At 36.6% G+C, this 13,236-nt stretch overlaps 1 protein-coding gene across 1 annotated transcript in view; it reads right to left on the reverse strand.

Annotated features, from left to right (window-relative positions):
• MMUT (methylmalonyl-CoA mutase) overlaps positions 1 to 13,140 on the reverse strand; it is a 30,000-nt gene extending 16,860 nt beyond the window's left edge. The window contains exons 1-5 of the mRNA XM_055079659.1: positions 12,976 to 13,140; positions 9,212 to 9,636; positions 7,184 to 7,551; positions 3,582 to 3,739; positions 2,894 to 3,065 (exon numbers count right to left, since the gene is read on the reverse strand). Coding sequence (XP_054935634.1) covers positions 2,894 to 3,065; positions 3,582 to 3,739; positions 7,184 to 7,551; positions 9,212 to 9,596 — 1,083 coding nt within the window. The 5' untranslated portion in view covers positions 9,597 to 9,636; positions 12,976 to 13,140. The remainder of the gene's footprint in view (positions 1 to 2,893; positions 3,066 to 3,581; positions 3,740 to 7,183; positions 7,552 to 9,211; positions 9,637 to 12,975) is intronic.
• Between the last annotated feature and the right edge of the window lie 96 nt (positions 13,141 to 13,236).

Genomic DNA, 13,236 nt, shown 5'->3' on the forward strand with positions numbered 1-13,236 from the left:
CCTCTGTCATGGCCTCTCCCGTTGCGGAGCACAGGCTCCGGACGCGCAGGCTCAGCGGCCATGGCTCACGGGCCCAGCCGCTCCGCGGCATGTGGGATCCTCCCAGACCGGGGCGCGAACCCGGTTCCCCTGAATCGGCAGGCGGACGTGCAACCACTGCGCCACCAGGGAAGCCCTGTTGTGCTTATTTTTGTATTGCCTAAATAGTCTTCTATAAGTGCATCATGAATGTATACTTTGTCTACTTAGATTCATACTTCATTTCATAATTCACTATCTCCTAATTACTGTATACCTTGAAGTATCTACCCTAATGAGGTGCACAAAACTGGCAATGATTTATTAATAAATGATTAATAAAACAGATGAACAATGGACTATAAGACAAGAAATACAACTTCTAGTTCATTCTGTTCCTAACTGTGATTTGAATCCCAGATTCTTCTTGAATAATGATTTGCGTGTTCCTGGCAATTCGAGCACTTTTCACAGTTGGCAAACCCAGGGCTTCATCAAAAGAATTTGTGTGCAAAGACTGAGTCCCTCCAAACACTGCTGCCATTGCTTCTACTGTGGTACGAATGATGTTATTGTAAGGATCCTAAAACATTTCATAAAAGGCAAAAAACCAAAACAAAACAAGGCAACAATTGATATATATTGCAGCCGTAAAAGATGACAATGATTAAGCAGTGGCTGATGCATACTTTCTTTGCCAAAGTCTGTATTAGTCTTCAGAATATCTAATAAATTTAGACAAATTAGTAAACAAACCAAATTTAGGATTAAGAGCCAAAGGATCTAGTCCGTGCTTAGGCACTAAAACATTGTCTCTTATAATCATCTGAAATATGAAGTATTTGTTGTGCTTATTTTTGTTTGTTTTTTTTTTTGTGTGGTATGCGGGCCTCCCTCTGCTGTGGCCTCTCCCATTGCGGAGCACAGGCTCCGGACGCGCAGGCTCAGCGGCCATGGCTCACGTGCCCAGCCGCTCCGCGGCATGTGGGATCCTCCCAGACCGGGGCGCGAACCCGGTTCCCCTGAATCGGCAGGCGGACGTGCAACCACTGCGCCACCAGGGAAGCCCTGTTGTGCTTATTTTTGTATTGCCTAAATAGTCTTCTATAAGTGCATCATGAATGTATACTTTGTCTACTTAGATTCATACTTCATTTCATAATTCACTATCTCCTAATTACTGTATACCTTGAAGTATCTACCCTAATGAGGTGCACAAAACTGGCAATGATTTATTAATAAATGATTAATAAAACAGATGAACAATGGACTATAAGACAAGAAATACAACTTCTAGTTCATTCTGTTCCTAACTGTGATTTGGGCAAGTCATTGGACCTTTCTGAACTTCAGCTTCCTTAGCTGTAAAAATGAGGAGGCTATGTCAAAAACAATTACTAAAGTTCTTTCCAACTCTGAAATCTATATTTCTCCATTTATAAGTACCTGAAATCATATTTAATATGGAGACTACTTTTTATTTGTTTTAAATTTATAAAAGCAATGTAACTTTAAAGTTATAAATTATTTTAATGTATCAAAATAATTTAATATGTAAAGAAAATGCATGTTAAAAAAGATCACCACCACATAATTCTTTAATGAAATGAAATTTAAATAGATTACCCAAGTGATAATAGTTTTTAAATGGTTTGTTTGCATGCATGCTTATTTAAACACAACTATAATAAAAAAATTTGTATGTATAAAATCAAATTTTAATGAGGAAGTTTTGTGTTAAGAATTTTAACCATTAAAATTATTTAAGACAATATTACTTAAATTATAATTCATACTTCTTCCTCATCATCACATTTTTTTACTTTTAAAAAAGTAAAATACACAGCCCTACATGTAAGCTAAGTGCTTATTTTTGTATTGCCTAAATAGTCTTCTATAAGTGCATCATGAATGTATACTTTGTCTACTTAGATTCATACTTCATTTCATAATTCACTATCTCCTAATTACTGTATACCTTGAAGTATCTACCCTAATGAGGTGCACAAAACTGGCAATGATTTATTAATAAATGATTAATAAAACAGATGAACAATGGACTATAAGACAAGAAATACAACTTCTAGTTCATTCTGTTCCTAACTGTGATTTGGGCAAGTCATTGGACCTTTCTGAACTTCAGCTTCCTTAGCTGTAAAAATGAGGAGGCTATGTCAAAAACAATTACTAAAGTTCTTTCCAACTCTGAAATCTATATTTCTCCATTTATAAGTACCTGAAATCATATTTAATATGGAGACTACTTTTTATTTGTTTTAAATTTATAAAAGCAATGTAACTTTAAAGTTATAAATTATTTTAATGTATCAAAATAATTTAATATGTAAAGAAAATGCATGTTAAAAAAGATCACCACCACATAATTCTTTAATGAAATGAAATTTAAATAGATTACCCAAGTGATAATAGTTTTTAAATGGTTTGTTTGCATGCATGCTTATTTAAACACAACTATAATAAAAAAATTTGTATGTATAAAATCAAATTTTAATGAGGAAGTTTTGTGTTAAGAATTTTAACCATTAAAATTATTTAAGACAATATTACTTAAATTATAATTCATACTTCTTCCTCATCATCACATTTTTTTACTTTTAAAAAAGTAAAATACACAGCCCTACATGTAAGCTAAGATTTAAATGATTTTATATTGTTAACCACTAGAGGGGGCCAATTTTATTTATTTATTATAATTTGTGTAAAAACAAATATAAGTGTGCATTACGCTTCAGAATAATTATGATTTTCAAATATTAGCAGATAAGTTCTTAAATCTGTTTCTTGACTATGCCAAGTTGCTTAGAAGAAAATATATGACTTTACTAAAATTCTACACTTTAAATGTTATACATACTTGCTCAGTAAGTGACCATCCTGATGTCTGGCAATGTGCTCTTAGAAGAAGAGATTTAGAGTTTTTAGGCTTAAACATTTTCTCTATTAAGTGAGCCCAGAGTCTTCTCCCAGCTCTCATTTTTGCTATTTCCATATAAAAGTTCATCCCAATTCCCCAGAAGAAAGACAACCTAAAATAGTAAAGTCCAGAATTTGATTATAAAATGGAAATTAATTGTATCACACACACACACACATACACACAAAGAGCTCAGATTTTAATTTCAAGCAACTTAGTTTGAATTAAAATCAAAGCATATGTACTTCAGTAACCTTAAACCTGTAATAATAGATGACTTCTGTATTTTAAAATGGAAATATTAAAAGAACAAAAGCAAATCTGTCTTGAAAACCATATTTACATTTTAACATTATTTGTCAATTGTGCCGGTTAATTGTGTTCTCTGAACAGCAGAGGCCAAAATTCCTCTAATTTACCAAGAAGTACAGTCAAATTTAATTCTGAATTTTAATTATAAACAGTATTGGGTTATTCCCTCTTTATCAGTCAGATAAAACATTTTTTAAAAATCTGGTATATTTATATATACAAATTCATTTTTATCAATATATTTTGCTACACACTCATAAAATGGTCCTGTGAACTTTCTTAATGTTGAGGCAATATTTGAGTTTAATTTACTCACCTTGGTGCAAATTCATCAATTGTCAGGCCAGCTTGGAGTCCAGTTCTACAGTACTCCAACCCATCTGCTACAGTATAGGCCAGTTCCAGAATGGCATCAGCTCCTGCTTCCTGCATATGGTATCCACTAATTGAAATTGAATTAAATTTTGGCATGTGCTATATAAAAAAATTAAAAAATACAACTGTAAATAAAAATATAAGAAAGGTTCTATTAAATCTATCTTCTAAAAGACAATATTACTTTAAAATGATATTCGATTCAGATATACTAATTAGTTCATAATATTAACTGAAAATATTTAATGTTTAGTTACATTCAATTCACTTTCCAATTAAAATGGCTGATCCAATGAACCACTGTAAGGACTGTACCTGTTTTATTTTTCTAGTGAAAAAGAATCACCAGCCATCATTTAGCACCAAAAGTTAAACTCTGAAATTAGCTGGCTGAGGTTAGCAATGTAACCTTTGACCCAAGAACTGAATGATGACATCTTTAATTCCAAACTCATGACTTCAACCTCATAAGAGGTCCTAAGACCTCAAACCTTTGGGAGAATCTGCTGAAGATATATAAATTTAATTATTATTAACTAGTTATTAATTATCTTATTTGAATGAACTCATTGAATATGAATAAGTACACAGTGGATAAAAAAAGAAAATGATTCAGTGCTAGTACTATATATCAAAACAGGAAAAAAATGCATGGCTTAAAAATCAAAGATTTCAGTTTGATTTACTGTGACATTTAATGCTATAAGGATAATTCAGACAGGTTCCTTCTACCACAACCACTAATCCACTATCCCCCTAAAATGTCACATTAGGTGGGGTACATACCACACAGAACCTGCAGAACCATAAAACTATTATCCTTCCAAGAATTAACCAAAGACAAAATAATAAAAACTAAATCAGACACTCATTACAGTTGGTTCAGAACATGGACCCAGGTCAGAGTGCTCAAATTCTAGTCATGTCACTTAAGTAGCCAGAAGACTGTAGGCAAGTTTCTCAACCTTGTTATCCCTTGGTTTCCTAAACTATAAAATAGAGATAATAACTCTACCTTCCTCACGGAATTGTAGTATTAAAAGAAACAATTCATCTAAACAACTTAGTACAGTATTATGCCAGTACACAGTAAGTATTCAAAAAAAGTTAGCTGTTGTTAGTATATGGTATGGATTATCAGTATTTTACATTTGCAAATATTTTATTTATAACTAACCAAGAGTTCTTGAAAAATGTTCATCACAAAAGCAATAAGGGGATTGAATTACATGGAATTGAGAGACTACTTGAATATATTTGGAGTTACAAACGAGAAGGAAACAAACATGTGCTTCTCTACTGAGAGGAGTTTAATAGCAGAATTTTTTTTAAGAATAGTAGAAACACTGGGAACATTGGAATATTATTCAGCCTTTAAAAGGAAGTAAATTCTGGGCTTCCCTGGTGGTGCAGTGGTTAAGAATCCGCCTGCCAATGCAGGGGACACGGGTTCAAGCCCTGGTCCAGAAAGATCCCACATGCCACGGAGTAACTAAGCCCGTGAGCCACAACTACCGAGCCTGCACTCTAGAGCCCACGAGCCACAACTACTGAAGCCTGCGTGCCTAGAGCCCGTGCTCAGCAACAAGAGAAGCCACTGCAATGAGAAGCCCGCGCACCCCAACGAAGAGTAGCCCCCGCTCACCACAACTAGAGAAAGCCCGCGTACAGCAACAAAAACCCAAGGCAGCCAAAAATAAATAAATTTAATAAATAAATTTTAAAAAAAAAGGAAGTAAATGCTGAAACAGGCTATAATATGGATGAAACTTAAGGGCATTACGCTAAGTGAAATAAGCCAGACACAAAAAGACAAATACTGTATGATTCCACTTATATGAGGTACTTAGAGTAGTCATACTCATAGAAACACAAGGCTGAAGGAAGGGGAGAATGGAAAGTTATTATTTAATAGGTACAGAGTTCCAGTTTTGCAAGATGTAAAGAATTCCGGAGATGGATGGTGGTGATGGTTGCACAACAATGTGAATGTACTTAAAGCCACTGAACTGTATACCTGGAAATGATTACGATGGTAATTTTTATGCTATGTGTATTTTGTCACAATTAAATATATTTTAGAGGAACAACATAAAAGTTTAGTTACTTCAAATAACATACTTGATCAACATCTGAAACTGGCACTTTTATCACTTATATGAAAGATTATATAAAGCAATTTTGAACTTGTAGATGACATTAATGTTTCACAAGGTTAAATGCCCAAGCACATAACAGCAGACTGGTACTATCCACTCCAATAGCCATTCTCCACTCTCCTCTTGTACCTGAACCCTACATTCAGTGCCAAAGTGTTCTACATTTGCAATCTTCCCTCTTTGTGTCCACTGAGATATAAGTGGAAGTTTGGTTTGTTCCTTCTGGAAGTTCACCTTTAATCAGAGGGGCTAGGTCCCTCTCCCCACACAAACACAGCCGGCCCACCTACTTCCTTAATCATGAGCTGGCACACAAACAATAGAGAAGCCAAATGAAAGGAGGCTGGAATCCTCACCATTGCAGTGTTTCCATAAAACCAAGACCCTGAGTCTACCTTCCAACTTTTTTCAGTTGAAACAGAATTGACTCCTATTTAGTTAAAGCTACTGCTATTTGTGTATGTGTGTGTGTTTGTCATATACTGCTCAAATCAATCCTCCTGTGCATGTGTTCTTGAAATTGAAAAAGGTGACAGGTGTGTATTCTATACAATTCATGTGAGCAGATGGAATCTATGAAAAGCAATAAAATTGAAAAGTATAAAGTTTATCAAATGAAGAGAGCAGGCAATGCTAGCAAGAGTCCGGAGATAACCGCAATTACAAGAGGTAAATAGATTTAAAAAGAGCTTTGATGATGGAGGAGAGATGTACCCTTTGCTATGAAATAATGGTCTAATTTTAAGGTAGGTAGGAAGAGAGCATTGCCAGCAAAAAGTAAAGTGGGAATGATGGGGGAAAATATAAATGAATTACTCAGAGGAAATGAAGAAGCTTTATGTTTCCCTGTAGAAGGATTGCTGCTAATATAGGAATACTATAAGAACCTTATTTTCCCACCAATCTTGGGAAAATGAACCTAGTTCAGGGGTAAAATATTAGGGACCTCATTGTGGTTGCAGATATAAGTGTTATCTTCTAATCCAGTTTTTTGCAGAAATAAAGCTAATATTTTGATCCCCATCTGTCTGACACCAGTGTCTATTCACAACTGGATCTGAACTTCGGAGAGAAATAAAAGAAGTGTAAATTATGAGCCGTCCCTGATTCTAACAAATATCAGAGAATAAAAATTTTAATAAAGAAAATACAATAAATGTCTACTGCCCAGATTCCCACAGGTAATGACAGACCATAAAACTAGTACATTAAAGACCAAAAAATAAAAACAATACACACACATAAACACAAAACCCACACCCTGACTCTATACTACAACTATCATTCTGATTCAATTACCAAATTCAAATTAGGCTATGGCATTTTATAAAAATTCCTACATTCGAAGAACTACAGCAAAATCTATAATAACCACAAAGGATACCTTTGCTGTATATTGGAAGATGTCAGCAATAATTTTCATGGATGGTTCTGGAGGAAAAATGTAAGTATTTCTGACCATAAACTCCTTTAGTATATCATTTTGGATTGTACCAGTAAGTTTCTCTTTAGGTACACCTTGTTCTTCCCCAGTTACTATAAAAGTTGCAAGAACTGGAATAACTGCTCCATTCATCGTCATGGAAACTGACATTTTTTCTAAAGGAATTCCATTGAAAAGAATTTTGGTATCTTCCACAGTGTCAATAGCAACTCCAGCCATTCCAACATCACCACGAACTCGAGGGTTGTCTGAATCATAGCCACGATGAGTTGCCAGATCAAAGGCAACTGATAATCCCTGCTGACCAGCTAAATATATAAAGAAAAATAATGTAGGATTAGAGTCTGGCATCAAAGTAAACTGATTTTCTTTAATACTACTTAGTGTTGATTCATCTCATCACATTATACTTTTATAATAAACATTTTTTATGCTCAAAACAAACTTAAATAAAATACTTTATTTCCTACTAAAAGTCTGCTGTTTCCCATGTGCTAAAATGCACAAAGTGAATTCCAGACTTCACTATAATAAAGGATAGATGGAACCAAACATGTCATATATCTCATGTCCATCTCAAGATTTTTTTATCTTAACGATTTTTTTTTTTTAATTTATTTCTGGCTGTATTGGGTCTTCGTTGCTGCCCGCGGGCTTTCTCTAGTTGCCGCGAGCGGGGGCTACTCTTCATTGCGATGCGTGGGCTTCTCATTGCGGTGGCTTCTCTATGAGTTGCCAGATCAAAGGCAACTGATAATCCCTGCTGACCAGCTAAATATATAAAGAAAAATAATGTAGGATTAGAGTCTGGCATCAAAGTAAACTGATTTTCTTTAATACTACTTAGTGTTGATTCATCTCATCACATTATACTTTTATAATAAACATTTTTTATGCTCAAAACAAACTTAAATAAAATACTTTATTTCCTACTAAAAGTCTGCTGTTTCCCATGTGCTAAAATGCACAAAGTGAATTCCAGACTTCACTATAATAAAGGATAGATGGAACCAAACATGTCATATATCTCATGTCCATCTCAAGATTTTTTTTATCTTAACGATTTTTTTTTTTTAATTTATTTCTGGCTGTATTGGGTCTTCGTTGCTGCCCGCGGGCTTTCTCTAGTTGCCGCGAGCGGGGGCTACTCTTCATTGCGATGCGTGGGCTTCTCATTGCGGTGGCTTCTCTTGTTGCAGAGCACAGGCTCTAGGCATATGGGCTTCAGTAGTTGTGGCACGCAGGCTCAGCAGTTGTGGCTCTAGGGCTCTAGAGCGCAGGCTCAGTAGTTGTGGTGCACAGGCCTAGTTGTGCTCCGCGTGGTATGTGGGATCTTCCCAGACCAGGGCTTGAACCCGTGTCCCGTGCAATGGCAGGTGGATTCTTAACCACTGTGCTACCAGTGAAGCCCTATCTTAACAATTTTTGATAGAAATATATTTAAGATTCATGAAAAGATATGGCTGTTTGTATATAGTTAACATAATTTAGTATTTGTATGCTCGCTTATTTATTTTTGTTCTTGTCTTGACCATTCAAATATTATGGGAAAGAGAATTATGAAAACCATGCAGAAAACTAAAATTTGTACATGATCATTTGTTTATTCCTTTCTTTGGCCATCACTTAAACCATTTTCCCCTCCAATTCCTATCCTGATGGTTTTAAGTAAAAGCTTCTCAAAGGCAAAGCCAAGGTCTCTTTTCTTCAGCTTCACTTCACCTAATTCCTTTTACACAATGTGCACGTAAGTATTGTTTACTCTCAAGAATTTAGCACTTTATTCTGGGTCATCTATCTTTTTGACCATGGAAGTTGAAAAACTCTTTTTTTTTCAGAGTATAGCCTTAACTACAAAATTATAAAGTGACTATTACCTTTATAGAGATTAACCAGCCTCCCTTCAAAAAAACCAAGATGAGGAAGTGTATGTTTGATCATAAATATTACGTCTCACTAAATTCTCACCCTTAATATTGTCCTTATAGAACTTATTGCTCTCTTCCACAGTACTAAAACCAGCATACTGGCGGATGGTCCAGGGCCTAAAGGTGTACATGGTGGGATACGGCCCACGCGTGAACGGCTTTACTCCTGGAAGTTCTTCAGGTAAGTCCTTGGTATCCCTGCTGGAATATAGAGGCTTTATGGAGATCCCCTCTGGGGTGTGCCATATTAGTTCTTCTGGGTTTTTGCCTTTCAGCTGCTTTTTAGCCAGGGCAGCCCATTCTGGGTGAAGGGGTTGTTGCTGATGCAGAAGTCGCTGCCATAGAAGCCTGGAGCCTGATGACTCTTTCAGCTGCTTCAGGTGATGAGGTGAAAGCAAAAAAAGCTGACTCTTAGCCCTCAACATGATGGAGCATGGAAAACACCCAACAGGAACAAGAACTGACCTAGAAAAAGAAACACAGTGCACATGTATTTATAAGAGAGCAGCAAAACAGGAGCTTTTGGTGAAAAGGGAAAAGAGAAAGAAAGGGTATATTAGCATGATTTCATCTCTTCTCCTTTGCTGCTCCCTCCACCTGATATTTTATAACTCTGGTCCCTCTTTTCCACAACTGCTATCATTGTTCTAGTTCTAGTCCTCTTCCTCAAGAGACTCTTGGTTGGTTTTACTGACCAGGCTTACCACCTCTCATCCACTCCACACACTGACACCAATGAAAATATGATCATGTATCACACTTCTCTTAAAATTGTTCAAAGGCTCTGCATCACGTAGAGGATTGAGCATTGCCTCCTAACTAACTTCTTCATTCAAAAGGTTTTTATTTAACACCTACTTTATGACAGGCAGTGTTGGACGCTGAAGAAAAAAGTGGTGAACGAAACAGGTATTCAAGGCCCCCATGACCTGATCCCTGCTTACCTCTCAGAATCACCTCTGCCTTTGACCTCTACACATTTTGTGTTCTAGAAATACTGAATTACCTACAGTTTCCTGCATACGTCAAAGTTCCGGGACATGCTCTTGCTCTTCCATCGACCTAGATAACTCTTCTTTGGCTAAGGTATCACCTCCAGTATGCGGGGCTTTCTATGTGACAGGCACTCCTTAAGGACTTTATGTAGAGCAGCAATTTTAATCCTCGTAACACCACCAAGAAATAGGTACTAATATCATCCCCATTTTACAGATGAGGAAACTGAGGCATGGAAGAGCTAGCATTTAAACCTAGGAAGCATTTAACTAATATACTCACAGCCTGTCCCTGAAACTACAAGCTCAGCTAAATGGCCTCTTCAGTAATCCATACCACAGAGCTCTGTTTCCCTCTTTATACATCTATCATCTCCCACACTACAATATATTAGAATGTTGTTTTTTTATGTTCATATAAAATATATTTCTTTATATAAGATGTTTTTATGTTTATACAAAACACACGTATATAAAATTTCATATACTGTATATATTCTCCTCTATTTTATAAACTGATCCAACATCAGAGCTGTATATTCCTGATAATTAGCAGAGTCTTTTTCATCATTTTACAGATGTAGAAATTAAAGTCCAGAGAAATACAGAAATAAAGTGGCTTGATCAAAATTCCACACAGAAAAGCAGTAACTGTTCACCTGAATTACTAAATCCTTGTCAGAGTCATATAGTCTCAATATGTAGAGCCTAGTATTTTAAAAGATTTTGAGTTGCAAATTTTATCAATATATTCATCATGCCATGTAGTAGATAAGGCAACAGCAAAGTGAGCCTAAAATTCTACTTTCCATACTATTTCTTACCTATCAACTTAGTGGAGCTTAAAAGAAAATAAGAATACCCAACATTTGTTAGGGAGTTGTGAAACAAAAGACAATCCACTGGTGGGAGTATTAACTGATTTAACTATTTCCAAAAGCAAATGGGCAATACGCACAAAAAGTCTCTGAAATGATTATGCCATTCCACTGAGGGCCATCAGTCCTGGGAAAGTTACTAAATAAAATACATGTTCCCTATAGTTTTACTTGTAGTAAAGAAAACTTAGAAACATCATCAATGTCTAACAATGAAGAAATAAGTGAATTACAGTATATACAAATTATAGAATTTTATATAGCTATTAAAATATGTTTAGGACTTCAGCAAAACTAATCTTTGATGTCAGAAGTCAGAAGAGTGGTTACGTATGGTGACTAGAAGAGAAAGGGAGCAAGAAAGGAGCTTTGGGGTGATGGTCTTGATCTGAATTCCTATTACACAGATGTGTTCAGTTTGTGGAAATGCCTCAAATTTTACAATTATGATATGTGCACTTATCTGTAAGTATATTATACATAAGTTAAAATTTGTTATGCATGGTTTCTTAAAAAAAGAGATAGGCTCAAAAAGTATTAAGTGAAAGATAAAAAACTGTAAATGCAATGTGTTCAACTAGTTAAAAAAGTGCATAGAACAAAGTCGAAACAGAAATACAACAAAAACAATTCCTATTTTTTTTTTTAACTATAATGATTTTTATTCTGTTAAATCCATGGGGTCCTTGTCATCCAAGTTCTTGTGAGCCATAAACTACAGGTACCAGCTTAAAAGGTAGGTGAGAAAAATAATTAATTTATAACTGAACCATTAGGGTAGTAATGATATAAAAAGTAATCTGAAAACTGCCTGAGACTAGATTGCTGACAGATAATATCAAACTCCTTTCACACAAAATACAGGTAAGGCTTTTCTAAACCTGGATAAATGACAGGAAAGAGCCTTATATTATATAAGTGACTTCCTAAAATTGCATGGCAAATTGGTAACGGTTGGAAATAGACATCACTTTTAGATAAGAACACAACTTCTGCTGATGGCAACAGGGTTTCTGCATTCTTCTCATATCCATCAAGAGAGGCTTCAGCATCCAAAGAAGCAACATGCAAAGCAAATATAATAAGTTATTGATGGTTAGAATGTATTAAAGAGCAACGATGAAGCAAGCCTGACCCCACACCCTCAAAAAATATGGGTAAAACACCTACATACAGCTCTGAATCAAATAACTTTCAAGTTTGTTTACATGTGGTTCCGCACTAATACTTCAAGAAAAGCTAGCTTGGAAAAGACAACATATAGCATGCCACTTAAATGTACTATTAGCATAAATAAATCATTAACCGTAAGAGAATATTGGGAGAAAATCATCAAATGATTTTAAATGTGACACACATACACAAACAGATTATTCAGAGTTTCGAGCTTATGAAGGATTGCTCTTTCAAGATAAAAATGAGAATAAGTTAGTAATTTACACTTTCATGTCAACTTAGACCTGTCTTTCCCCCTCTCACCCTTACCTTCATCTGTACACAGAAAGACACTTCCACTCCCGCCACCTCTTACAAAAAACCCTCACAATCACCGCGGCCTAGACGGGAGGCAGCTGTGAAGCTAGCACATCCCTCTGAAATCTACAATCGCCCTCGGCCTAGAGAAACTTCGGGGTGCCTGGGGGGCCAAGGAAGATGGCAACATGGCCTCTGGGACATTAAAGGCACCTTCTATCCTGCAGTACCTCCGGACTCCCCTTCGCTAAAAGAGAACGGTCGGTGGAGAATCTAAACCTAAGAAGAAAGTAGAGGAGAGTGGGATCCCTTCCCAGTCGTAAAGTAAAGAAGGAGGAAGTTGGGAGGTTGGGAGGAGGGAAAGGACCGAGGCTCAGAGGACAGGTATAGGGGGAGAGAGGAGTCTGAAGAATGGAGGGATTTGAAAGGCTGACGTGCCTCAAGGGGCACGGTCTTACGTGTCGGCTTATCTCGGACCGCGGATGCGGGAGAGAACAGCTGGACCTCGGCGCCCCCAGCCCAACAAGTAAAAGGTCCGCAAAGCTGGGCCTGCGACCAAGCAAACGCAAAGGCCAGCAGGACGGGACGGGGGCGTCGGCCGACACCACTCTCTTTCCAGCCAATCTCATTGCACTCTCGCGGGAGCGCTCCCGATGACGTGAGGGGCGTGGCTAGATGCCCTCCTCGCTCCACAAGCGCTTCCGGTTTCTACAGGTTCA

The sequence above is a fragment of the Physeter macrocephalus genome, chromosome 18, assembly GCF_002837175.3.
Source record: "Physeter macrocephalus isolate SW-GA chromosome 18, ASM283717v5, whole genome shotgun sequence".
In the NCBI taxonomy this organism is placed as follows: Eukaryota; Metazoa; Chordata; class Mammalia; order Artiodactyla; family Physeteridae; genus Physeter; species Physeter macrocephalus.